Source organism: Nanorana parkeri, unplaced genomic scaffold (assembly GCF_000935625.1).
Source record: "Nanorana parkeri isolate BGI_ZX_2015 unplaced genomic scaffold, ASM93562v1 scaffold600, whole genome shotgun sequence".
NCBI lineage: Eukaryota > Metazoa > Chordata > Amphibia > Anura > Dicroglossidae > Nanorana > Nanorana parkeri.
Genome location: NW_017306868.1, coordinates 149,981 through 174,146, shown reverse-complemented (window position 1 = coordinate 174,146; position 24,166 = coordinate 149,981). Strand labels below are relative to the sequence as shown.

Below are 24,166 nucleotides of genomic sequence, written 5' to 3'. Positions count from 1 at the left end.
GTAGGGGACTTATAAAAAATTTTTAAGGGTTTTTCTTACATTTTTTTTATATGACTCATTTATTTATTTTTACACTTAATGTTATTGCTATCACATAGGGGAATAACAATCCCCCTATGTGATAGTACAGGCACACTGACTGGTCCTCTATATGGAGACATTAGGAGTCTCTAAGACCCCTAATGTCACTTCAGGACCCCCAAAGAAGCTGATGAAGCAGAGATCTGCTTCATCAGCTTCTTCTCTGGCTATAGCAGCCAGATAAATGACAGCTGAATGCGCCAGTGATGTGGTACACATCACTTCTGCATTCAGACGACGGAGAGAAGATCAGCAAGGAGGATCACCTCCTGACACCCGCCCGATCGGGTCCTGGGCCTGCAGGAGGGGAAAGCGGAGCCAGGAATGGAGGGTAAGATGCTGGGGCAGCGTCGCACAGTGCAGGGCAGCACATACAAGCGATCAGACGGCTATGGAGCCGCTGAACGCATGTATGTGTAACAGCCGTTACCGGCTGTTTACATTTTTGCAGTTTATTTACGGCGCCCCACTAATAGGAGCTTACAGTCTGTCTGTTTTTTTACAACGGGCGGACTGCAAGTGGTTAAAGAAACGGTGGGAATTTGAGAGAGAGCAGACATACTCAACATCCAAAACAGGAGCAGGCAATGCGAGTCATGGCGGCAAGAAGAAAAAAAAACCCCGCTGCTGAAGAAAGAAGAGGGAAAGTCCCAGTTCTGTATAGAGAGAGAAAAGGCAGTACAAAATGTTTTTTTTATTTGACTTACCAGCAAAATCCATTTCTTGGAGTATAGTACAGGATACGGGCAAATTCAGAGACAACTGGTTAATATGCAGGTTTTATCTGGTGATTGGACACTGGCCAGAGCTGTGGAGGACCCTCATATAAACCCCTTCCACTCCAGGAAATCCTCAGTTTTTTAGCAAGCAATAGATGACATATAGGGTGCTGTGTAATTGCTCTGTACTGTGTGATTTTACTGGTTAAGTAAAAAATCCCACTTTCTTGATCGTACAGCACACAAACAGATACAGAGAGATACATCCACAAGAGTTGCACTGAGGGGTGGGCAACACAGCAAAACAACCGCCAACAGCCCCATAACAGAAAAACAAGGGGAAACTACATCTCAGATATGGCGCTATCAGCACATCCACCATAAACTTTCTCCAATCCCTGGACCAAAACAAAACATGTCACAACTTGTTTAGTCTGAATGCCAAGAGATCTACATCTGGAATCCCCCAATGGCAGCAGATCTCCTAAAACACTTCGGGCAGAGACCATCCCCGAATCCAACCTCTGTCTGCTGAGTAAGTCCACCTGACAATTGTCCACTTCTTGAATGTGCATGGTGGATAAGGCTGGAACACGAAGTTCTGCTCAAGACAAAATTAGATCTGCTTCCCATTGCGCAGCATGGCTTCTTGTACCTCCATGTTGGTGGATGTAGGCCACAGTCTGACTTGTAGCCCCAGAATGTGACCCATCCAATACAGAAGGGAAAGGCGAATTACTTTTAACTCAGGGACATTGATCGATTGGATTCCCTTGGCAACCAGGACTGTTGTCATCACCATCCACCGAAGTGGAAGGAAGGATTCCCTAGATTCCACTGCTGAATTGGACATCCACCAGGAAAGCAAGATCCTTGGAATATTCTCCACTAAGAAATGCATGGGAAAGGTTTTAACGGCTTTTCCAGATTGATGACCTTAGAGACCTGGGAGGTTCTGAGCATGTGGGTTCTAATACTAGGCATCTTCTGAACCCATCAATGAGTTCCTCAATAGTGTCATGCATCTTTTGCGACAGGACCATTGGTGGCAGATCCTCCACAGAGGCGACACCCGAATCCGTTGAGGTATGGACCTCTAAATCTACGTCCCCTTCCTCCTCATCATCCAGCGCAAAGACCTTAGCCATAGCCATGTGTGCAACTGACTCAGAAGATGGAGGAGACTGCGCTTATGCATCTGGATACGATTTTCAGTGGCTGTCACTGCTCTCATCGGGCCCCAATCTGCAAGCTGTGGATGTAGGCAGATCTCGACTGAAGAGAAACAAGGAAAGCATAGGAATAAAGGCAATTTAAACTACCACGACTCCCGTAGGAGAGATTATCCATCACTTAAGGACACCAGCAAAGAGCTGAGGATTTCCTGGAGTGGGAGGGGTAACATACAACTGTGACCAGCATCCAATTACCCGATGATGCCTTCATGTTACCCAATCAATTCTGAATGTGCCTGTACTTTATTATCAAGAAACGTACCTGGTCCCTGCAGTATTGTGATGCGTCACCTGCCCTCCTTACAGCGATTGGACCTTGATTCATGGTTGTGGTGCTTGTAGTGATTGCACGGATGGCGTCGTGTTTTCTCAAATGCTCACTGTCCCCCTGAAGAAGGGACCCTGCGTGCCCCTGAAAAGTTGGCTAAATGACACTTGTGACATGTTTCTTCAATAAATAAGCAAAAGAATCTAATTATTTTTGACTTGGTGCTGGTGATCTGCATCTTCTATGAACCTGGTCCTGACAAAAGGAATCCCAAGACAATTCTGCCTGAATACAGGACCATCGCAGGGAGAATCATCAGCACGATGACTGGGAAAACCTGTGTCCATAGAACTGGAGAATGTTCCAGGATTTATTATCCATCAAATCAGTGCTCTACAGGAGGAGGTATATAGGTCAAGATATCCAGTGATACTCATGGCTACTGCCATACTTTAAAAGAATCTCTAGTATATATCCCGAGTCCCTAATAAGATGTAAATTCCCTAAAGAGGAACTTTACCCATATCTTTAAAATAACAAAAGGTACCTTTGGAAATGACAATCTACAAACAGATACTTATAGATAATTGCCGGCTTTTTATTTTTTTGCATACCTTCATTTTTGTTTTCTTCCCTAGTCTCCTGACAGTGGTCATTTTGACTAATGGCAGGTTACTAGATCTCCCTTTACTTACTGGAACCCTAGCACATGTGACTATGCACATCATCACAGTGGAGGAAAACACCTTTCCCTGAGATTACAGATGAGATTTCCCAGCAATGCACTGCTGAAGTGTAATCTTCCCAGGATGCATCACTTGGGCATAATTACATATTTGTGCCAAAATGGACCAGGAAGTTGATAAACTATTTGTAAGTAAATGAAAAACTTGTCTGTTTTCTTAAAATATGATTTTATAATCAGCATGCGGAGCTACATGCTGATGTGATTTTCAGTGAATAGGGGTAAAGGGCAACTTTAACTACTGGCTGTAACAAGTAATAGAGAAGATTCCTAAACTAGTAAAAAAATAAAAAATGTATCCCTTTAATAATACATTTTCCTTGGGATTTGAAGCAGCCTTACTGATATGATAGAACTATAGCGTTAATAACGCCTTCGTGACCAACAACCAGTGTACGTCGCTGGCATCGGGGCTATGTAAACAGACTGCCGGCGGCCCCGCCTCCTGTGACAGCTGTAAGAATGTAGAGTGTGTACCAACACTCAGCGAGTGTTTGTACATAATTGAGGACATGGTATGTTTACTATATCCTCAATTATGAATGAATGTGAAGTGATCATCACTTCCTGTTCATTCATGATTGAGGATATAGTAAAACATACTATATCCACATGTTATGAATGACCAGCAACACTCATCATAGAGGATTCCAATTCATTTATAACAGGGACTGCAGGAAAAAAAAAAAAAAAGAGATTGAGGACTCTGTGTCCTCAATCTCTTTTTCTATTTTAAAAGGGAAATATCAAGTGTCTGTTTAGACCCCTAGTATTTCCCAGAAGCCCACAAAAGTAAAACAAATATAATTTTTAAAAAAAAGTTTATAAAACAAAAATAAAATATTTGAAAAAAATTAGAATAAAAAACATTTTCATTTTCGGCCTGACTTTTTTTCTTTCCATTTCAGTTTCAAAATGTTAATTTCTGTATACCTCTAGCGTGTAGATAACCTGTACAAGCATCTCCGATTCCATTAACCCAAAAAGTTCTATTGTTCTGAACAGCTGAGTTGAATCTTTTGTAAAGTTTTGCATGTTGAATTCATGAGCAGAAAGGTTTATTGATGTTATTCTACCTTGGCTTTGCATCGTCCATAGAAGAACTGATTATTAAACATCAGGAAGGAAAGTAGTATTCTTTTCCTCAAAGCACCTAACATTCAAACTGTTACTAAAGCCAGGGTCAACATGACAGCCAGGTGTATCCAGAATGAGAAGCCTCCATGGTTTTCTTTATGCTAAACTTTAAGACCTTTATAGTCGTGAATCCTGAATGAAGATCTAAGGTTTCTTGAAAAATGGCCTGGATGGGAAGGGGGTTTAACACCGCGGATGTCAACTGGTTAAATATATGTTGAAAAATATACTTTTAGTCCCCGACTTGGAACAAGTATGTAGCTCAGAAGTCAAACCATGCTGAGCCTCTGGTTTCAATAGTATCTGACACTGAAATAAAAAGAGAAAGAGCGCCTCCATCGTGTGAAATTGCTTTAATTAGACAATATAAAAAAGGAGGTAAAAGACACTCACAAAAGAACTTGAAAAACAGGCATATGTGTATCGGCAAACAGAAAGCAAGATCACAGGATAAGAATTCAGCCAAACAAACTGCATAGCGCTCTTAGTTGTTGGCGCGTTTCAGAGGACACGCCTCCTTCCTCAGAACCAATCAGTATCTGACACTACTGAAACCAGAGTTAGCACAACAGCCAGATAACTGGTATTTTCATCAGAGAACAATGGCAGCATCCATATTTCTTTATAGCCACAGAGGATATAAATCCACTTTGGACCAAATGCCTTTGCAAACCCAGAAACTTCCAAATTAAAGTAGCAGTGATATCATTACTATGATGGACATAGCCTGTGCAGAAAGCAGAGCTGTGGGAGGGAGCCAGCAGAAAAACTACAGGTTGGGGGCGGATACAAGACAATCCTAATTACAGGAAGCTTCTGCACGGGGCAACGGTTGACACTGGATTGCTGCACAGATCAGGATGAAATACAGAAAGCAAACCGAGATTCAAGTAGCAATACAGATGACTTGTATTTAGACAATATTTGCTTACCTCAGCAATAATAAATGTCGCCCACTAGGACTTATTTAGAAAACCAAAGCAGTTTTTAGACCACTTCTATTGATTGGCTCCCAGCACAGATCAGAAGGTGGAAGCATTCAACTAGTTGCAACTTAATTTTGCAGCAACCTGCCTCATCACATGTACTATATTTAAGAAAAGGCCCAAAATAGGTTAAATGAGAGGACGCCATGGCTCAACCTTTTATTCCAGGAGTTTTTCAGTGGGAATGATACAGTTTATAAAATACAGATAGAAAATATGTGAGTCTAATATGGTACAGAACGCACTAAGCTTCAGCAATACATCCCAACGCAGCTACACACACACATACACACAAACTCTCAGACAGGAGCCGTTATAACTAGCAGTGCACTACACAACATAAGAAACAGCACCAGCAGGAACTGCACTCCAGTACAACAAAAAATACAATTAAAAAAATAAAAGAAATGCAAAACAAAATTAAACAGCAAGAAAATAAAAAAAAAACACAAATGAGACTGAATTCCCTACACTAAAGCAGCTGCGTTAAAATGTCATTTGGTTACCACACAATTTTAAGGGTGGCTTGGTATAGGAAATTGACAAGTTTGCACCTTTAATATACTTTGCTGCTACATATGAAGAGGTGGGAACAGTTAAAAGGGGATGTCCAATCTCCTGCAGAATTCTGTCCCTGACCTAACTTGACTCTAGCCAGTTATCTCCAAAGTGAAGCTATTAGGAGACCAGTGACCCAAAAAATCCTTTTGTACACTACAGTTATAAATATTTATGTGAACTTGCCTTTACTTGTAAGTCACCGGGATATTTCATATTGTATTTAAAGCTCAACTATCTTAACAAATTTCAACAAGTTAAAACAGGTCGTTTGCTGTAGAGCCACTTGCCATATTCTACACACTCCACTCAAATGTCCACACCTATTCTGAACATTAGCCCTGCAGGTCTCATAAACCCCATTGCGGTAGGCTCTTCTCCATTCCCCTCGCTACCTGGCCAATCACAAAACCACATTTTGTGATAGTCTAGGAGGGGGGTGAGAAGGGGGCTGAGGTCTATGGACATTGCTTACAGCCACAGCGAGCAGAGGTTCAAGAAGGGAGCTAGACTTCCACCCACTTTCAAAGAAGATGATTTGGCCGGATTATGTAGCAGTGGCTTTACAGAAGGCAGGCTGTTTTGCCTAATTTTGGCAAGATTATCAGAGTTGATCTTAAAAACTTTCTAAGCAGAAAAAGCTCCCAATACTAGCAATCCTATTGGTGACTTGGAGTTTGTTTTTATGGCATTATGACTCAAGTCTTTGGCTGTAACAAAATGCTTTCCTTCACAATGCAATTTTACTGCAATTTATATAGTTGACATTTTTCCCAGCAGGGTATGAGTTAAGAACCAACCTAATGGGATACCTTTGTTGAAGATAAAAATATTGTCTGCTTTTACTTACTGTTTAGCTGTTCCTGGCCACCTTAAGTGGGCACTACTGGGAGACTGGAGATCTACTTTGAACTAAGAAAGCAGCCAAACTTCTAGTAACAATTTTGGACAGCATTGCAGCATATGACCACATAAGCAAGAGATTCTTGCAATAAACAGGGCTTATTTTAGAAAAGGCAACCCAAATATATATGATAAAGTGAAAGGCCAAACCAAGTTGTTATCTTAACTGGTTCTCAAAGCTTTTGAAGAACTCCGGGGAAAATGTATTAACCCTTGCAGTGGGGCGTTAACTGCTTGTTTGTTTCTAGGTGCAAAAAAAAAAAAAAAAAACAGTTCCAGCCGGCTTGTTCTTAGAGTGGGTCCCTAGAGCCCCCTCCTCTGCAGTGGTCTAAGAACCCTCGTGTCGTCATGCTGTATACAAGTGTATAGAAGCGAGGACACCGAGGAGCAGACCATCTGTACAGAAGAGGAGAAACTTCAGTGACTGGAGAAGCAAGGATGTGGCTCCGCTGTTAGGGCGAGCGCAACTTTTGTTTTTAGCACCTAGACCAAAACGAGCAGTTAAACCCTTGCAGTGTGGTGGTAGCTCCACCGCAAGGGTTAATTAAACTTTTCCCTGGAGTTTTTCTTTAAGGAAGATTTTATTTAGTCGAGTCAATCAGACTTTTAACAGTCGTCTAAAGGGTCGGATTTAGCAGTTCATCTAAGTAACATTAAGATGGTAAAGGGTGGACATCCCCTCAACAGTGGCAGAACTACAAATCAAATTGATGCAGATGCCTGAACAAAGCTTAGTAAATGCAACTGGTCATATTATAGTTGAGATTAGTAGGAGAATCGACATTGCCATTCTTCTAATAGTCCACTAGATGGCAGAGTGAGTTAAAACTGGGCTGCTGTACTATTGTCAGGACCTTCAGAGAAAACAAAAAAAAGAAAGAATGCATGGATGTATAACCTGCCATAAAAAAAAAAAAAAGTCAAAAACAATTGTGGCAATTACAGGCCATACACAACTGATAGTAAAACTAGTAAGCATGAGCTTGTTATGTAGAGTCAGGAGGGATTGAATAGGAGGGCAAGGACCCGTGGTTCGCACATACATTTTTAGATGGATATTCGATTACATCAAAAGTAACAAGGTTGTATTTGGGGCTACAAGCACGAAAAAGTGAGCCTTTATTTCTTTTTACAGTGCTCAGTGAGTACTTTACACTCTACACTAGGATATTTATATGTATATGCCCCTTTGAAAAAGCAGAGGTAGGCTTTAAAAGGGTTTGTTAAATACATAGGATTTGAGATTTTCTCAGATTATTGTCTCCGTTCACAAAATCACATGGGGCCTCGTATAAATTTTCATGTGAAAAAAAGTCAAAAAAAAAAAAAAAAAAAAGGGAAAATAATTACATTGGATATGAAATCATCATTTATTTAATCGCCATTATTTATGTATCTGTAATTCAACTTATTAAGTCATTCTTTTATCCCTTTTATTTTTTGATCTCAACTGACTACCAACGGCAGAATGAAGGTAGCAGAATTTTTAGGATACATACCATACTTGCGGTCGCCTCGGCTGATTTGTTGAATAAAACCTTTTAATGAATTGTGAAGGATATTAGGAAATTATTGCATGCTGAATATTTTAAATAACTGATGCTAAAAGGTGCTAGCATAACGTAATCATGAAGAGGAAGTACACAGAAGCCTGGACAAAAACAACAAAATTGTTTTACTGCACTTTCCAGAACCAGCACATATGGTCTTCTGCTGAATAAGCTTGTAATCTTTCTATACCAGCAATCAATTTTAGATTGTGTTTGGGGTGTCTTCTGATGACGTCATCGTAAAATCCATGAACCCATCGCACTCTAAAATAAAAATATGTCTGTTTATTGACGTATGAGTAGCATAGTGTGATACACTCAATGCAACGTTTCGGAATTGCACAGGATCCCCTTCATCAGGCAAAACAAGTGATGAAAGGGATCCTGTGCAGCCCCGAAACGTCGCATTGAGTGCATCACACTATACTACTCATACGTCAATAAACAGACATATGTAAATCACTATTGGAGTGCCAGTGTTCCTTCTGATGGTGTCAGACATGTGCTTGGGGTTTTTTGCAATTTATATGCAATTTAAAAAAAAAGTTTTTTTTCCAGGCTCTACAAAAAAAAAAAAAAAACCCAACACACAAGTCACACCATCCAACAGAAAAGATACTGATGGAACAATGCCCACATACAGTTTGATGTTTTGAAGATTTGATCAAACGAGTGTGGGCCCTATAAGGCCCAGTTTACGCAGGCCTCACCTTGTATGAGAGCAATCTGAACAACAAGCTTTTACAGAGTTTTCTTCAAGCTTTGCTGCAGCTGTTAAAGCACCATTCAGCTCCAGTTTTTGGCTGTTAAACACAGATCTTTATGGGAGTGATGACTTGTCATTTTAAATAAACTGCTATGAGGCTTCATCACAACTTAAAGCTTGTTTAAAAGGCTGCTAAAGCCAGCAAGCAGCTTCCTTAAAGTGACAGTCCACAAACCCAAAAAGATCTGTGTTTAACATTCCTAAACTAGAACTGAAGGGTGCTTTAAAGGCTTCAAGAAAGCCACTTGAAGCTTGCCAAATGCCTTACAAAAGCGTGCTGAAAACGTGGCATTCACACTGCTCTTATACAAGCTGAAGCCCATGTGAATTAAGCCTAAGGGAAACAGTCACAGAATGAACAGGGTGCTTAGAAACTGATCAGCCTTGACTTCACATTCTACCGGAAGTCTTCGATGTGACTTGCTTCTCTCCACAGATTGTATTGTGAAGTGAATCTCTGATGATGAATCAGATGAAGAGTCATGTGTGGGATGAGCCCAATGACTGATCAGCATGAGCATCTGTGTAATAATTGAAGAAACAACTCTGGTCAGAGTAACCCATAGCATATCATAGAGTTTTTGCCTACACAAAGAAAAAGCAGTGATCGGGCATAACAACAAAAAAGGCAAACATATGGAATGACTTTACATGGTACAAAGTCCGTGTAGGCTCACTGAAAATGTTAATGAGACATGGAATGCTTGAAGAAAAAAAAAAAAAGATGGAAGGTTATGTCTAAGCAGCTAGACCCATAGCTCATTTGGATTTTAGCTGTTGGGTACAGTGAGATGCAATTCTATGTTCAATTTTTCAGGGACAGATAAGGAGGGAACTTTTGACTTGAACACCAGCATACGAGATCCTGTATAAGTGGGGTAAGGGTTCATTAACGACTGCAAATGTAAGCTTAACCAATTAGATTTTCTATTTAAAAAGTAGGTATGAACTGATCCTTTTAAAAGATTTTTAAAAAAAGATTGTAAGATGTTGAAAAAATGATTCCGCAGGCAATTTGGCTTCACAAAACTGGCAGAGCCCTGTTCAGCTACCTTCTCAAACTTGTTCATTTTTCTGTAATTATGCAAGTGCTAAAATGCTTGTAAATTCTAACAGGGATAGAGGTGAGAAGGAGCATGAAAGGAACAAAAAAGAGAAAGAGCACATGGGCAGACAATACTAAAGTTAATACACGTGACCACTGATACTGTTTCCCCCTATGTGGAAACCTTCAGTTTGTCAAAACATCCTTCCAATAAGCAGCTTTTCCACTGTTTAGCAAGTGATGTGCTTTTGGCCCAGCATGCACTGATGCCTGATCCCTTATCCACAGTGCAGGCAGAGGCCGCATGGAGGGAGGCACCCCTTGCCAAGAAACGTCGGAGTCCCGGGCTTCATGCATCCCTTTCAGACAAGTTTAAATTTAAAGTCACAGAAAAAAACGACAAGATCTAGTAGGACGACCACACATCTTAGGACAAGAAGAATATTAATAGTTAGCCTTGACTTTTTCGCTTCAGAGTCTCTTGGACTTTACCGGACGAAGAAGACTGCACACACACACGCACACAACAAGGATGATTCACAGAGAAGGGTTTTGGAAGGCCCTGGCTCTGCTGTCACATGCACACTGACACACACATTTGCTCGATGCATGGTAAACCCTCCACGTAGTGTAAGTTTGCCAGTTTTACTGTCTGCTGCCATCACATTCTTGTTGGCTTAGAACTGATTCGATAAGAGCTCACATAGGTGCTTGGAGACAGTTTCTTTGCTGGTTCTCAGGGTAAGTCGATACATCTGAAATAGAGAGAAGACGTGTAGTTACAGCCAAGTGCTGTGTCATATTGATCACAAAAACAGGACAAGCTTAAAGTGATACTATACATAAACCTGTTGCCTTGTGCCTGTCTCCATTTACCTGAGCTTGGATGTTGGGCTCTAGACGCAAAAGACAGCCAACCTGAACAGTTTTAGTCTGGATGATACCAGCACCCACAAAATTGTCTGGATTGGGATCCACGTTCTCTAGTAGTGCAGAACCAAAACCCAACAACTGGAATACATAAACATTTGAATGATCAGAAATCAATATACCAGCCAATCGTAAATATCACTTTTGCCTTTATGTTGAAACTAATCATGGAGTATTCCCTAATTGCATCCCACAATTTCCAGAGGACGAATATGGGGCTGGGAAATATGGAAGGTTTTCAAAGGAACAGAACATAGTGGGATAAAATGATAAAAGACAGACGCAGTCTATGTCAGGAATGGATCCTATGAATTGCTTTGACACTCCTACAACACCATGGAAAGCGCACTCAGATGAATGAATCAAAAATATGGCAAAAGATTAGAAGCTTCACACTGTTGCATGGCGTTAACAAATGCATGCTAATGTGGGTTATTTTGGGTGTTCTATTTAGTGTGTGATTTGAATGTGCCAACGTAGCAAAAAAGCTGCATTCACTATTTTATGCATCGTTGTGTAATCACAATGCATGCTTGTGCATTACTCCACGCTGTGGTGTGCTGCAACTCGTATGTATTGGAAAGGTGCGCCTAGGTGCTACTAAGAATGAATAAATGGTGCTGCAGTGCGCTAATGCAATTAACACACAACAGTGTAAACCCAGTGAAGGGGGTTGTGTCAATGATCTCAGAAGCACAACAAACTGATGACATTAAGAATGCATTTAACGCCCTCCTTATCTGCATTTTCACCTGATGATACCGATACCTGCATATTACCCAGTTATCTCAGAATTTGCAGAGTTGCTTCCTCTACTGTATGATCAACAATCAGGACTAAGTAGCAGTGGGAAGACTTGATAAGGGTAGAGTGATTTCCGCTTTTTGTAGATTTAATATCAACCATCACAAAGGAATGAAGTCAGTTCTGTTCTATATACAGTTACAAAGTTGAACCCCAGCTGACACTGGGATAACTTAGATTTCCTAAATTATGTGATGAATAGCAGAGCACCCAGTGTCAACAGCTTGACCAAGCACTTACCTTTGCTTTTGTCACTTCAGAATCCATGGAATGGTTAGCTTTAAAAATCTTTTGTGCTTCTTGCTGTGGCCTAGAAAAACAAGTAAAGTATTAGCTTAATGAAATGGCACAGACTGTCAATTTGTTTAAGGGTTTCATTCTCTACAAATGCAGCCGGCTAGCAGTGAAATGCGATTTAACGGTTTCCCCCAAAAAATTTAGAAATGCTCAAAAAAATCCTTTATCAAAACATAATGTTTTCTGCCGTGTTTTTATTTACATTCTGACTACTAGCAAATGCGCAATGGGGGAGATTTAACAAAACTGGAGCAGACAAAATCTGGAGGAGTTGCCCAAAGTAACCAATCGGCTTCTTATTTCAGTTTGTTCAGTCAAGCTTTAAAAATGAAAGAATTGCGATTTTCACTCAATCTCCTAGTTCGAGCCGACGTGCGACAAAGAAACTGTCACACGGCGGCTCAATAGATCGAGAAGTGAGCGAACACATGCCGTCGCTCACTCACTTCTCGACCATCTCCCTGCAGAGGGTGGTGACTGTCAGTCACGGCTCCCTGCAGGGATTCCCCCTCCCCTCTCCGGTCCTCCAGCGATTAACGGGCAGAACAGATAGGGGAGGGGGCAGGTACAGCTGGCTCTGCCTCCAGACAGGCAGAGCCAGCTGTCACTCACGCAGCTGGGTGGATCTCGACAGTAATGTTGGGATCTGCCCGGCTGTGGAGGTCTCAGTATACCGTGAGCTGTAGCTCGCAGTATACTGAGCTTTGGGTCACGGGAGGACGCTAGTTTATGTCCTCGCGTGAGCCTTAAGAGAACTATGGGGAAAAACACTTACCCCATAGTTATCCTTTAAACATAGAAGCCGACTAGTTGCGATGGGCAAAGGCTCCAGATTCTGTCTGCTCCAGTTCTGATAAATTCACCTAGTAGTATACTACACTCAAGGCATGCATCTCATTATAATGGTCACACTTCCTAATGTGCTTACGTTACCTCTTAACCGAAAAAAATTCAAGACCTCAAATACAGTATAACTGCATGTCATAGTTGGTCATGTGCAGTGTCATGGCAACTGCAGTTCTAAATAAAGGCCGAGATGGCACCATCTTCAGCTGCAAAAGGATAGCGGGGTATAGTGCCACTTAAACCACTTGCTGTCTGGAGCAATTTCTTACTATTTGCGCGCACACACAATAAAATGTGCATTTTTGGCTAGAAAACAGGTTAAAACCCCTATACAAGTATATATTTTCTGAAAGCAGAGGTCCTGAAGAATAAACAAAATGCTAGCTGCAATTTTTTTTTAAAGTTGCACGGTATTTGCGCAAATGTTTATGTAACCAGTATTTTTAGGATAAAATACACTAAAATTAGATTTAGTGCACAGAAACAGAATACCCAATTTTTTGGTGAAATTTAAAAAAGACGGGGTCACGTTGAGTTAATTGATACCAAACATGTCGAGCCTTAAAATCTGCTTCACCAGCTTCTTCTTCCGGCTCTAGGAACCAGGGAATGTGAACAATGACACCAGAAGTGATGTAATACACATCACTTCCGGGTCCAGCAATTGGAGGAGAGATCAGCAGCTAGAAGCTTGCTGATCTCCCTTTAAATCGATGCAGGGATAGCGGAGCCCAGGGAAGCCAGTGGCAGGGGGATAAAGGGCAGACAGCAATCCGCACTACAATAGCTTATTTAAAGTGGAAAGGTAATACAAGGCTTGTAAGCCCCCCTATGTGATGGCAATTAAAAAAAACAACAAAAAAACACCCCCCCAAAAACAATTTTTTTGTTACAGTCCCCTGCCTCCATGTAAACACGTTTTGGGTGAGCCTACATGTTGAAAAAGACGATCACGCTACACATGTTGAGTATCACCCCGCATGCCAGAGAGCAATAATTCTAGGGCAAATATTTACACGTATCTCTTAACTGATAACCTGTAGGGTCTTTGAAAGAGTCTATGGACTTTCTGGGGTAAAGAATTTTGTTGCAGTTTCACAGACTTAAGGTGCCCATACACTGCACGATTATCATACGAGAATCGCGGGAAATCCCGCGATCGTACGATAATCGCAAAGTGTATGGAAGGCATGCGACCGTTTCTACTATACGGTCGCACATCTTCTGTCGAACAAGCAGGCTGGAAAACCCGCCGGGAACCGTACGATTCTCGACGAGTTAGTTGCCTGCTTGTTCGACAACTGCCAAACGGGCCGGTGTGCGCATGTGCACACTGCCCGTTTGCAGTCATCAGAAGCCCGCCCCTCATTGCAGTCATCGGAAGCTCGCACCTCAGGGAGGCGGACTTGCGATGATCGCAAGTACGATCTGCCTGTCCAAGATGGGCAGATCGTACGTTTTTTAGATTACTGTACAACCCTCGCAAGACAAAAGTCTTGCGAGGGTTGTAAAGTTTATGGCCACCTTTACACAAATGTTTAATCTGGGCATGTTGGGTATCTATTTACTCGCTGTAACCTCATCTGTTATAGATTACAAAAAATGGGTATTGTATTGTTAGTTTAGTGCACTTTTCACAAAATTTTTGGGTTTGATAATAAAGTTGCACTAATATCGTGCAAAATAAAAATTTGCAACTGCCACCATTTCATTCTATAGTGTCTTGGCTTTCAGAAAATATATAATGTTTGGGGGTTTTAAGTAATTTTCAGGCCTAAAATGTGGATTATAACATCATAACATAACAAAATGTGCAAAAAAGGCCTTGGCAGTGAAAAGGTCCTTAAGGGGTTAAGACATTACTCTTGTAAGTATCCATATTGCCAGACTCTTCCTATGGTAACAAAGCAAGTTGTGAAAGTATTTGGTGCAATAAACTCGCCTGCCATTCCACAACTAAGATCATCAATTTAGGAGACACCAAGGGTCCTTCGTTTTCTACTTTTGGCAGGCAGGGCACTAATGCCCTGGCACTGGAGGTCGACAATGACCCCTTCAATTAAGGAATGGGTAGCAGGGGCTATTCGGTTAATGCATGTAGAGGAACTTGTGACTCAGTTCTAAAATACTCAAAATTTTTAGAAACCTGGAGTGTTTGGGTAGCTTTCTTTAAATCTACGTATCTTTGTACATTTCTGTGGTGAGGACACTGCTCTGGGCAGTTGCTGCTGACAAATATCACTACCAATCTGGGGGGCACTCGTCCAGCCGGGTTACATTCCTTACCCTGTTCTTGTACCCTCCCCTACTTCTCTATCCTCTCCCTTTTCTGTTGTCCATTTGGCTCCCCAGATTTCAACTGACACCCCAGTAACCCAACATGCCAGGGGTACTGTAAAAAATGCATCTCTTTCTTCACCACAACATATGCTCATTAAATAGAAGATAAAGAAATTACAGGCTGAGCTGTTTCCAGCGCTGGAAGAAGTCCTGGGATGGCATTTCAGTTGCTTGGAAGAACTTGTTGATGGTTATCGGCAATTTTAACGTAATGTTCTGCAACGTTCCTCCGTACCTAAAAGAGGTGGATGGCAAGGTTAAACAGAATCATTATCCCATAATTGGTACTCAAGCAGATAGCAGGTTCCCAATACCTGAATTTAAGATTAATTAGTGGAGCTTCATCAAAGTCTGCCAAGCACTCAATGTTTAACACCTGCTGGACCTGAGCTCCACCCTCCACCACCGGATCCACTGGTTTGGTCTGAAGGTTAAGCTGTGAGATGTCAAGTTAAGGCTGACTGCATCATATTAATACCATGTGATAACACAAGTTGTCCTTATTTCTCATTTTACTTTTTAAAAGCATTTAACATTACTTTAAGCCATTATTTGTATTAATTCCCCATACACAGGCATTTCTTCCCCTTCAGCTCTTTGGTAGCTGAAGCCCAAAGTCTTCATACATGACAGTGTGTACAGTGTGCACCACAAGCTTCTTCAATTTAGCTAAACAAAAGAAGGAACATGTAATATATTGCTGCATAAAGTGGCCTTTTCCCTTTATTTTTCACCAGGTGACCCTTCCAGTAACAAACTCTGTCCCAGGGTGAACACACTCTCTCACAGTGCTGTATCTGTGGAGGAGCAGTCTAATCACCCTAGAACATGACTACAAAGCAACTACCCCTCTTTATCTTCTCCATTATGTTAGGAGGGTTTGTTGTGTAGTCCACAAAGAGCACTAGTAACAATGCTAACTGATAAAAAGGACAGCACAAGCAGAGAGCACCGGACTTTATCAGCTGACAAGATAAAAGAACCAGTAGGTATTAAGACCAAAAAAGGGAGCAGATGAGAAGTTAATTGTTTGGATTTATATTGCACTTCAAAAGCACCCATCATTTCTAGTTTAGGGAGCTTAAACACAGATCTTGAGAGTGCCGACTGTCACTTTAAAACAAGCTCTTAGCAGGCTTCAGCACTACCCAAGGCTTGTTAAAAGCCTGATAGCAGAGCATTTCTAGCGACACCCACCATTTCTATCAAGCTCTTTTCTGCACACATTGGTCATAAGGGCTGTAAATCAACTAATTGATTATAATTGATGAGAATAGTTGGATCCCCTAGCTCTCTCCAACCCGGCTGGGAGTAGGGCACATCAAGCAGTGGGACGGTGCAATCTCCAGCTGGCTATTGCAATTTGAAATGGCCAATAGCAGGCTGGCTATTGCACCAGGCCCACTACCTGCTGTATTTACATTCAGCTGCCATCTGCAGAATCTTACCACTGGCAGCAGTTCTTCCCTGGCTGAAGCTATTCAAGCGCCAGGTGCTTACAATACCATTATTAAAAAAATTAAATTTGAAGGTGGGAAAAAGTAATTTTCAGCCTGACAAATTCTGCTGCTGGGGGTGCTTTGCAGTACCATTCATTTCAATGATCGCCTGCACTGGAATGGAATGCCATGCGTTCCATTGCATTTGCAAAAAAATGAGCATGCAGTTTTATTCTAAAGTAAACTTTAGGCTTGTAACACTACATTTGTGTATTTTATTTTAAATTAAGGATGGTAATTTTTTTAATCCAATTAATCGAAAAAATTAAATCGGCTAACTAATCGATTATGAAAATAATCATTAGTTGCAGCCCTATTGGTCATTCACATACTAAAGCCCAAATGGCCCTACACAGGCCCTTTAAAAATTCAGTCTAATTTTATTGTAGGAATAATGGAAGACTTATGGAAAGAACATACAATCCCAAAATCAGGAGATACCTAGGCTAGATTTCAAATTTTAAATAAGCAATACATTATGACAGGGGAACAAGGAGCAGCATCACTGTTGCTCTGCTGACTTTATAAGCGCTGTCAGAGTATTAGCTATCGGTGTTCATAAATTTCCTTCCGTTTTCTGAAGTAATGACTGCTCTGAGATACGGCAGTCCTATTCCTGCTCCCCTTTTAACTGCTCCTGTAGTCACCCACACACTTGCCCACACCAGCCCTAATTGGCATCCTACTTGTACAGGAAGATACCAGCCAGACCCTCCCATTAGCTCCAACTAGTACCCTGTGCTTACTTCACCGGGATTAGAACTTTGCGTATCTCCATAAGGGAGCAAGGTAGGAAAAAATATTTTTACCTCATTAATTGAGGTCAACTATAAAGCTTTAGATACGTTTAAAGCTGTACCCCAGGTAACAAAGTAAAACTCAAGGCAGGAAAAAAGATAAGTTGATGGAGCTTTGTATTCATTAATACATCATTCGATATATTTTAAATAAATTTGACTTGGTATAAATCTCCTGCAGTCCATTATACAGCATAGCACAGACTGTGATAATAAGAAGCAGTACAAAAAGCCAGTTAGGTGAATTGCAGTGCCCATGTGCTAACAAGCAGCATGCTGAGAAGGAGAAAGCAAAATGATGATGAGATCATCAGTCTGCAGCTTTTCCTTTCGTTGTCTGTCCCAGGCTGTGGGAGTAAGCCCTCGTTCACACCTGACCGTTTTGTAGCGCGTTCTATGCTCGACAAACGCTCAAAAATATAAATCCCATTGTATTCAATGGTCTCATTCCCACCTTGGTGTATTTCCGCCCGTCCCTAATGCACTACAAAACGGCCCACGCCTGAAAAGGTACAGGTACTACTTTGGGCCATTTTGTTGCGCGTTTCCATTGGGCTACAGCCAAGTAGCCTTCGTGGTCGTGCGACCTTTTTTTTACCGCGAATCGCGGTAAAAAAACGTGCGACAGACGCGCATATGCAATACGCCTAGGTGTGAACGAGACCTAACAAGAGTTGTAAGTGTAACTTAAAGTGTATGTATGGGCAACAAGAAAAATCAACACATTGCTACCATATATGCCAATATGTACCTGTTTTGTCTCTTTAAAACACACTGCAAGTACAAAAAAAAACACTGTTCTGCCCCTCAAAAATCCAATGATCACCCAATTTCCTCTGTTGCACTGCAGCAAAGTAACCGGCCCAGTTCACTTCTGCACACTACAAGACCAAGACACCTCATATAATACAGCTGAGGAAAGACCGAGTTCTAACACACTTCTTGTCCAAGGGTAACAATCCTGCTGCTTGATAGATACATCATAATGAGTGAACATTGTCACCCTAGGACAGAAGCGTGGGTATAGATGCACTGCAGAGGAGAAAAATCTGGTCTCCTGCACTGCCGTGGCAGAACTGTGTAAATCCCAGGTCAGCAATACAAATCTTTGGGCACATAAACCAGCTCCAGTATTTGCATTTATCTGTGTATACAGTTGAGTTCCACTTTAAGAACACAGATCACATTGCTTCATAACTTCAGCAAATATTTGAATTTTTTCATAGTGTGGAGAAAGGTAAAAACTTCGGCCGGATTTTCCTGCTACCTGTTGCAACCGGAAAGTTTTCCCCTAGCTTCCTGCCCCAGTGATAGATATTCAGAGTGGCAGGAAAATATTATGCAGGATTTATATACCGTGTTTCCCCGAAAATAACACACTGTCTTATATTTTTTTTGCCCCCCAAAAAAACCCTAGGTCTTTTTTTCAGTGGATGTCTTATTTTTATTTTTTAATGTGCAACAAAATGAACAATCTAAAGTTATTCATGTACAAGAATCCAAAGTTATCTGGTATTACTTCGCCTGTCACAGTAACCGGCGCTATAGAGGAAGTATCAGCTAATGCGGCTCTGCTCGATCTGCCACCGCAGCCTTGCTTTCTACAGCACCGGCTTCCTTTGCCATCAGGGGCAGTGGTAGCAGTGGGGACATCAGACAGTGGACAGCGCGGTAAAGTACAGTACCATTTACCGGTACACATTACAGTACAGTACCTACTACATTAAGCAGTGCCTTCGGGGACAGCAGTTGGTGAAGTATGGTACTGGCGTACTCCCTGTCACTGCGCTGGCCGGAGGGAGTCCCCTGTCATCCCCTTAATACAGTACGTCCCTGCAGGCTGATACCATATCTCCTGCTCTTCAAGTTTCCCCTCACATGCTACCACCAAACTAGGTCTTATTTTTGGGGTAGGTCTTATATTACAGGAATCTTGAAAAATAGTGCTAGGTCTTACTTTCGGGGTAGGTCTTATTTTAATTGGAAACAGGGTAGCACCAACAATATACAAGGAAGCAGTACAGTTACAATACAATTAGGAGAGCCCTGCTCGTAAGAGCTCAGGAAATCTCAGTCAGAAAATTCTTAAAATACTTGTTTTTTATTGCCGTCAGGATTTACTGTCCCAATGAGCACTGTCCTGACAGAAGTTCTACTTTCCCAACTCTACACAAACCATACAAACAAATTTGGCTGGCTGTGGGTTTTAAACTCTTAAGTGGAAATTTGCTTTCGTTTTCTGAAAAAGTAATGACTGCGCTGAGTTACGACACTCGTATCTTTGCAGTTTTTCAGAATACACAGTATGCATTTAATGAAGAACAAAAAAGGATATGGTTCTGCAACTCCCCGGGGTATGTCACTGTTGGATTAAAGCTCTGGAACTGCACCGATGTTTTGTTCCCATAAAACAAGTACATACGTCCTGCAATAAAAAGGACAGGAGATAGTTTAAAGACTGGAGCCTTAGAGACCTACAGAAATCATTTACCAGGTTTACTACCCAACACTGAAAAAATGCAAGATGACGTTCTGCTTACGTACCTAGGTTCTGACGGAATTCCGACTTCACCCCGATCTGCAAAAGTTGGTTCTCAAAAATGACTCCATTATTCTTGCAGACAAACCTGAAGACGCAGGGATAAAATCTTTTATTGACCTTTAAGTTTACATTTAAAAAAACATCCAGATAACCTGCAATTCTAAGAACACAAAGGCATGCTTGACGACTCGGGTATTTACACAACAAAATGCATGAAACAAAATATGGGGAAATGTAGTTCATCACATACAAAGCGCGGTAAGTTTATGTTAATGTCAGATCAAGATGGGCATTGGAAACATTAGGCATTTTTGGTGCTTATACTTTAATTAAAAAGCTAAGAGCTTCAGGCTGGTTTGCAAAATCCAATCCATAGTAGTGTGGTACCAGTCACCTATACAGTAAAAAAAAAAGGATTTCAGAAGACATCGGAACCAAAATTAACTGTATAAACATTAAAGCGGACGTAAAAAAGAAGAATTTTTGTTGGGGGTGGGGGGTAGTTATGGTTGGTCAGAGATTTTGGCAGAAGAGACATGCAAAGTTAAAAAAAAAGTTTCCTCTCCCCCAGCGAATTCTTTTTTTTATGTCTGCTTGAGGAACCATGTCACACCATCAAGTGTGCGTTCCAGTGTGTTCGGCTTCTGTAACTCAACCCGGCCGGCTCACTTTGTTTTGGGGCAGTAGGGGGGTTAGTGGTGCATTGAATTCAATGGCATTGCAGCCACACCCCTGCCCAATCGCCGGCACCTGAACGCGTGGTACATTAGTGCCTGCGTTCCGGTCCAGTGTGATCTGCAAAAACGCAGGCACTAATGTGCCACACATTCGGGTGTGGCGCCATTGAGTTCAATGCACTGCCACGCCCCCCTCCCACCCCAAAACAAAGTGAGCCGGCCGGGAAGCGTTCCAGAGGTTCCAGGTAGCGTTCCACACTCTTGATGGTGTGACTGGGCCCTGACAGGGCCCTTAAGGCTGAACGACGAAAAAAACGCTCGGCTGAACGAGGAAAAACGCTCGGCTGAACAGTGGCTATAGCCAAACAGCTGCAGTCACTGCTCAGGTATTCCGACAGAGGCATGCGGGTACAGCTGGCTCTGCCTCTAGATAGGCAGAGCCAGCTGTCACTCACGCAGCTGGGCGGATCTCGACATCGATGTCGGGATCTGCTCCGGCGTCTCAGTATACCGCGAGCTGTAGCTCACGGTATACTGAGCTTAGGGTAACAGGAGGACGCTAGTTTGTGTCCTCCCGTTACCCTAAGGAGAACTATGGGGAAAAGCCCTGACCCAATAGTTCTCCTTTAAAATGTAACAATGATCATATGAAATATTGTTAGCAAAAAAACCTCCCAGTGTACAAAATCATTGCACTCCCTGTTGAGTGGAAATGGAATAGAATTCTTCCATACCACTCACATCTCTGTGCTCCAACAAGAGGTTAGCCCTTGCATACACTTTTCAATGCAGCCAATACATATATTTGTACTTTTACATGGTATGGCAATGGTAGACTAAATCATACTCCGCTTTCTCGCATCCTTCAGCGACCTTAGTTATGATTCGTACCATGGATTTCAACGTGCATAAACTGCTGAAGTCTCTCGAAGAGCCATGAAAATAGTGAGAAGTTTTACTAATCTGCATCTGCCCTAAACTGATGTTCAGCTATGTACTTCCGTAGTAAGAAAGACAAGTCTATCTACGCCATAGCATGAAGATGGTGAAGACATCAGTTAGTAAAACCATGGAGTGAAGTTTATAATATTAGAAGAGACAAACATCAATATTAATATAATTAATTCCTCCAATCTTGGCGGTTAGTCTGCATGAAATGCTAAATTACTGGTAATACAAATCTACAATTCAATATAAACTAGTGCGAGAACCCCACATTTAAATGCACCATGTCTGTATAAATTGACTGATACATTAAAAAGGTATCCACATTTAACATGCTGTACTGTTATCGGGCATGAAGAGAAAGCTCCTAGAGGTGCCTGTATGAATACTTATACATTTCTCAGAGTGCCCTGGGAGCGCCAAAACCCAGGAAGCTTATGTAAGTTTCAGTCAGTAGGTCTGGCTCTATATCCCCCCGGTGCTTAACCAAATCGACCCATAAATATAGGATTGCTCTTAGCAAATTAATAGTGAGGGGCAAAAGAGGGTTGGGCCCAAGGTTTTTGAAGAAGCTGGCGAAAATCTGTCCAAAAAAGATTCCAAGATGTCTGGACTTTGTGGGTGCGCTATAAAAAGGCATGTGACCGCATTATCAGGCACCCAAAAAGGTGTGTGGTGACAATATTCACTTTAAAAAACAACTGCACTAGAAATCATTTCCCCAGACCCAGCATAGTTGCGACAGCTGCCGGAGGTATTTTGGTGCCATGCCCTCTCCAATGGACACCACAGGAAAATACAGAGAATTCTCTTCATCTGGTGACATCAGAGGTTCAGCTGTGTTGAGGATGGAGAAATAATCCAGACAGTCAATAAAGCTTGGCAGGGAAACTCATCTAATTTTATCCAATATGTGGAAAGACGTTTTTGATGCAATTCTGTTTTCCAAATGTGCTGGATAAGTACTTTACTGAGAGAAATGACTTGATGAATTAGGTACACATGCTATGGACAGACAGGAACTACACTTCTACAACATGTACACGCTTCAATACACATGCTAGTCTTACTTGTTGAGGAGCTCATCAGCCTCAGCGATAGGCAAAGCAGGATCTTCTGAAACAGTAGGGGCAGAACTGAGAGCAAAAGGACAAAAGGAAAGAATGGAAAAAAGGGCAGAAGAAGCAATCAAAAAGGGGAAAAACAAAATTAATTGGTTAGCCACACAAAAAGCGTTAGTCCTGACCCAGAATAAGGGCAGCACCTCTGATCCAAGACAGCAGTACAAGAAGAGCAATCATATTTATTTATTTTTTTAACAGTGAGAACTCTTATCTATAATTGCCGATGTAAAAAAAAATTAAAAAAATAAAATAAATTGAACTGCATTTATAATTTGTTTTATATAGAAACCCTGATGAAAGTGTTGAATGGTATTGAGACAGTACTACAGTCATCATCATCATCCCAAAGCATCACCCTCAAAAGCATGACATTTTCATATAGTCCTATGTTGTCCACATTCTAGTTCCAGGGCAAAACGTTGTTCCAATTCAAGCACTCTACAACTGAGGTCACTGCCCAGAAAGCAGTCTCAGAGCTCGAGGCATGGCAGGGTCCAGAGCTTTCTAGGACAGGTATTTGCATTTACGACAGCTTTTCATTTATTTGGATGGTGGACAGTCACCACAATCTACTCAAGCTAACAGCTACAATTTTTTTTATACGAGAGTTAAATTTATCAAAGCTTCTGAAACCAAATATGCTGCCCTTCGCAAACATATTCCATAAGTGCTGTATTAGAGAACAAAATAGGATTGGTTGCTTTTTGTATCTGACAAACAAACACAGTCCATTGTTTACTCAGCAGAGTTTATAATTGGTTCCGCACACTTAAATGCCAGTGATGTGGACAGATCAGTGAAGCGTCAGCTCATGGAGTTTTATCTTCACAGGTTTGCTTTAAGCACACCCAACAGATGAATTTTTATTCAGTAGAAGCAAATTAGAACGCAAGATGTCAGGCTTAAAATGACCTGCTGGGGTGAGAACTTTTCCTGATCCCCCTTTATCTGATCCCTGAGCAGGCACTAGTGCTGTCCATGACTGCCCTGCATAACACGAGGACGCCCAGAGACAGTCCTCAAGTCAGAGCGTAGGGGAGATGAGGAGAATGCCGCATGCTGGGGAGAGCAGGATCAGGTAAGTAAACTGCTTTTCCCTATGCCCTAGACCAGGGAAGGTTTTTTCTTCTCCTGGAGTTAGGCTTTAAAGCTTATGAGACAGATAACTTGCTTTGTGACTAGGGATGCACCGATACCTATACTAGTATCGGTCACAATACCAAGTTTATGTTCGAGTACTCGTCCAAATGCTCCGATGCCTAGCCCGATACACAAGCTTTCGGTATCAGGAAGCCGGGCAGCGAGTCTTAACACGCTGCCTGGCTTCCCGATTGGCTGGGAAGCCTGCATCCAAGACAACGTGTAATGACTT

General features: G+C 41.7%; 1 protein-coding gene across 3 annotated transcripts in view; it reads right to left on the bottom strand.

Moving 5' to 3' along the window:
• Positions 1-9,888: 9,888 nt before the first annotated feature.
• Positions 9,889-24,166, bottom strand: part of AP2A1 (adaptor related protein complex 2 alpha 1 subunit) — a 58,503-nt gene continuing 44,225 nt past the window's right edge. For 2 of the 3 annotated variants that reach the window (XM_018562796.1, XM_018562797.1), the window contains 8 exons: positions 22,741-22,806; positions 20,051-20,133; positions 19,842-19,931; positions 15,525-15,648; positions 15,329-15,445; positions 11,968-12,037; positions 10,870-11,004; positions 9,889-10,748 (listed from right to left, as the gene is read on the bottom strand). In XM_018562796.1, coding sequence (XP_018418298.1) covers positions 10,671-10,748; positions 10,870-11,004; positions 11,968-12,037; positions 15,329-15,445; positions 15,525-15,648; positions 19,842-19,931; positions 20,051-20,133; positions 22,741-22,806 — 763 coding nt within the window. In that variant the 3' untranslated portion in view covers positions 9,889-10,670. The remainder of the gene's footprint in view (positions 10,749-10,869; positions 11,005-11,967; positions 12,038-15,328; positions 15,446-15,524; positions 15,649-19,841; positions 19,932-20,050; positions 20,134-22,740; positions 22,807-24,166) is intronic. The other variant, XM_018562798.1, reaches the window with a different exon arrangement.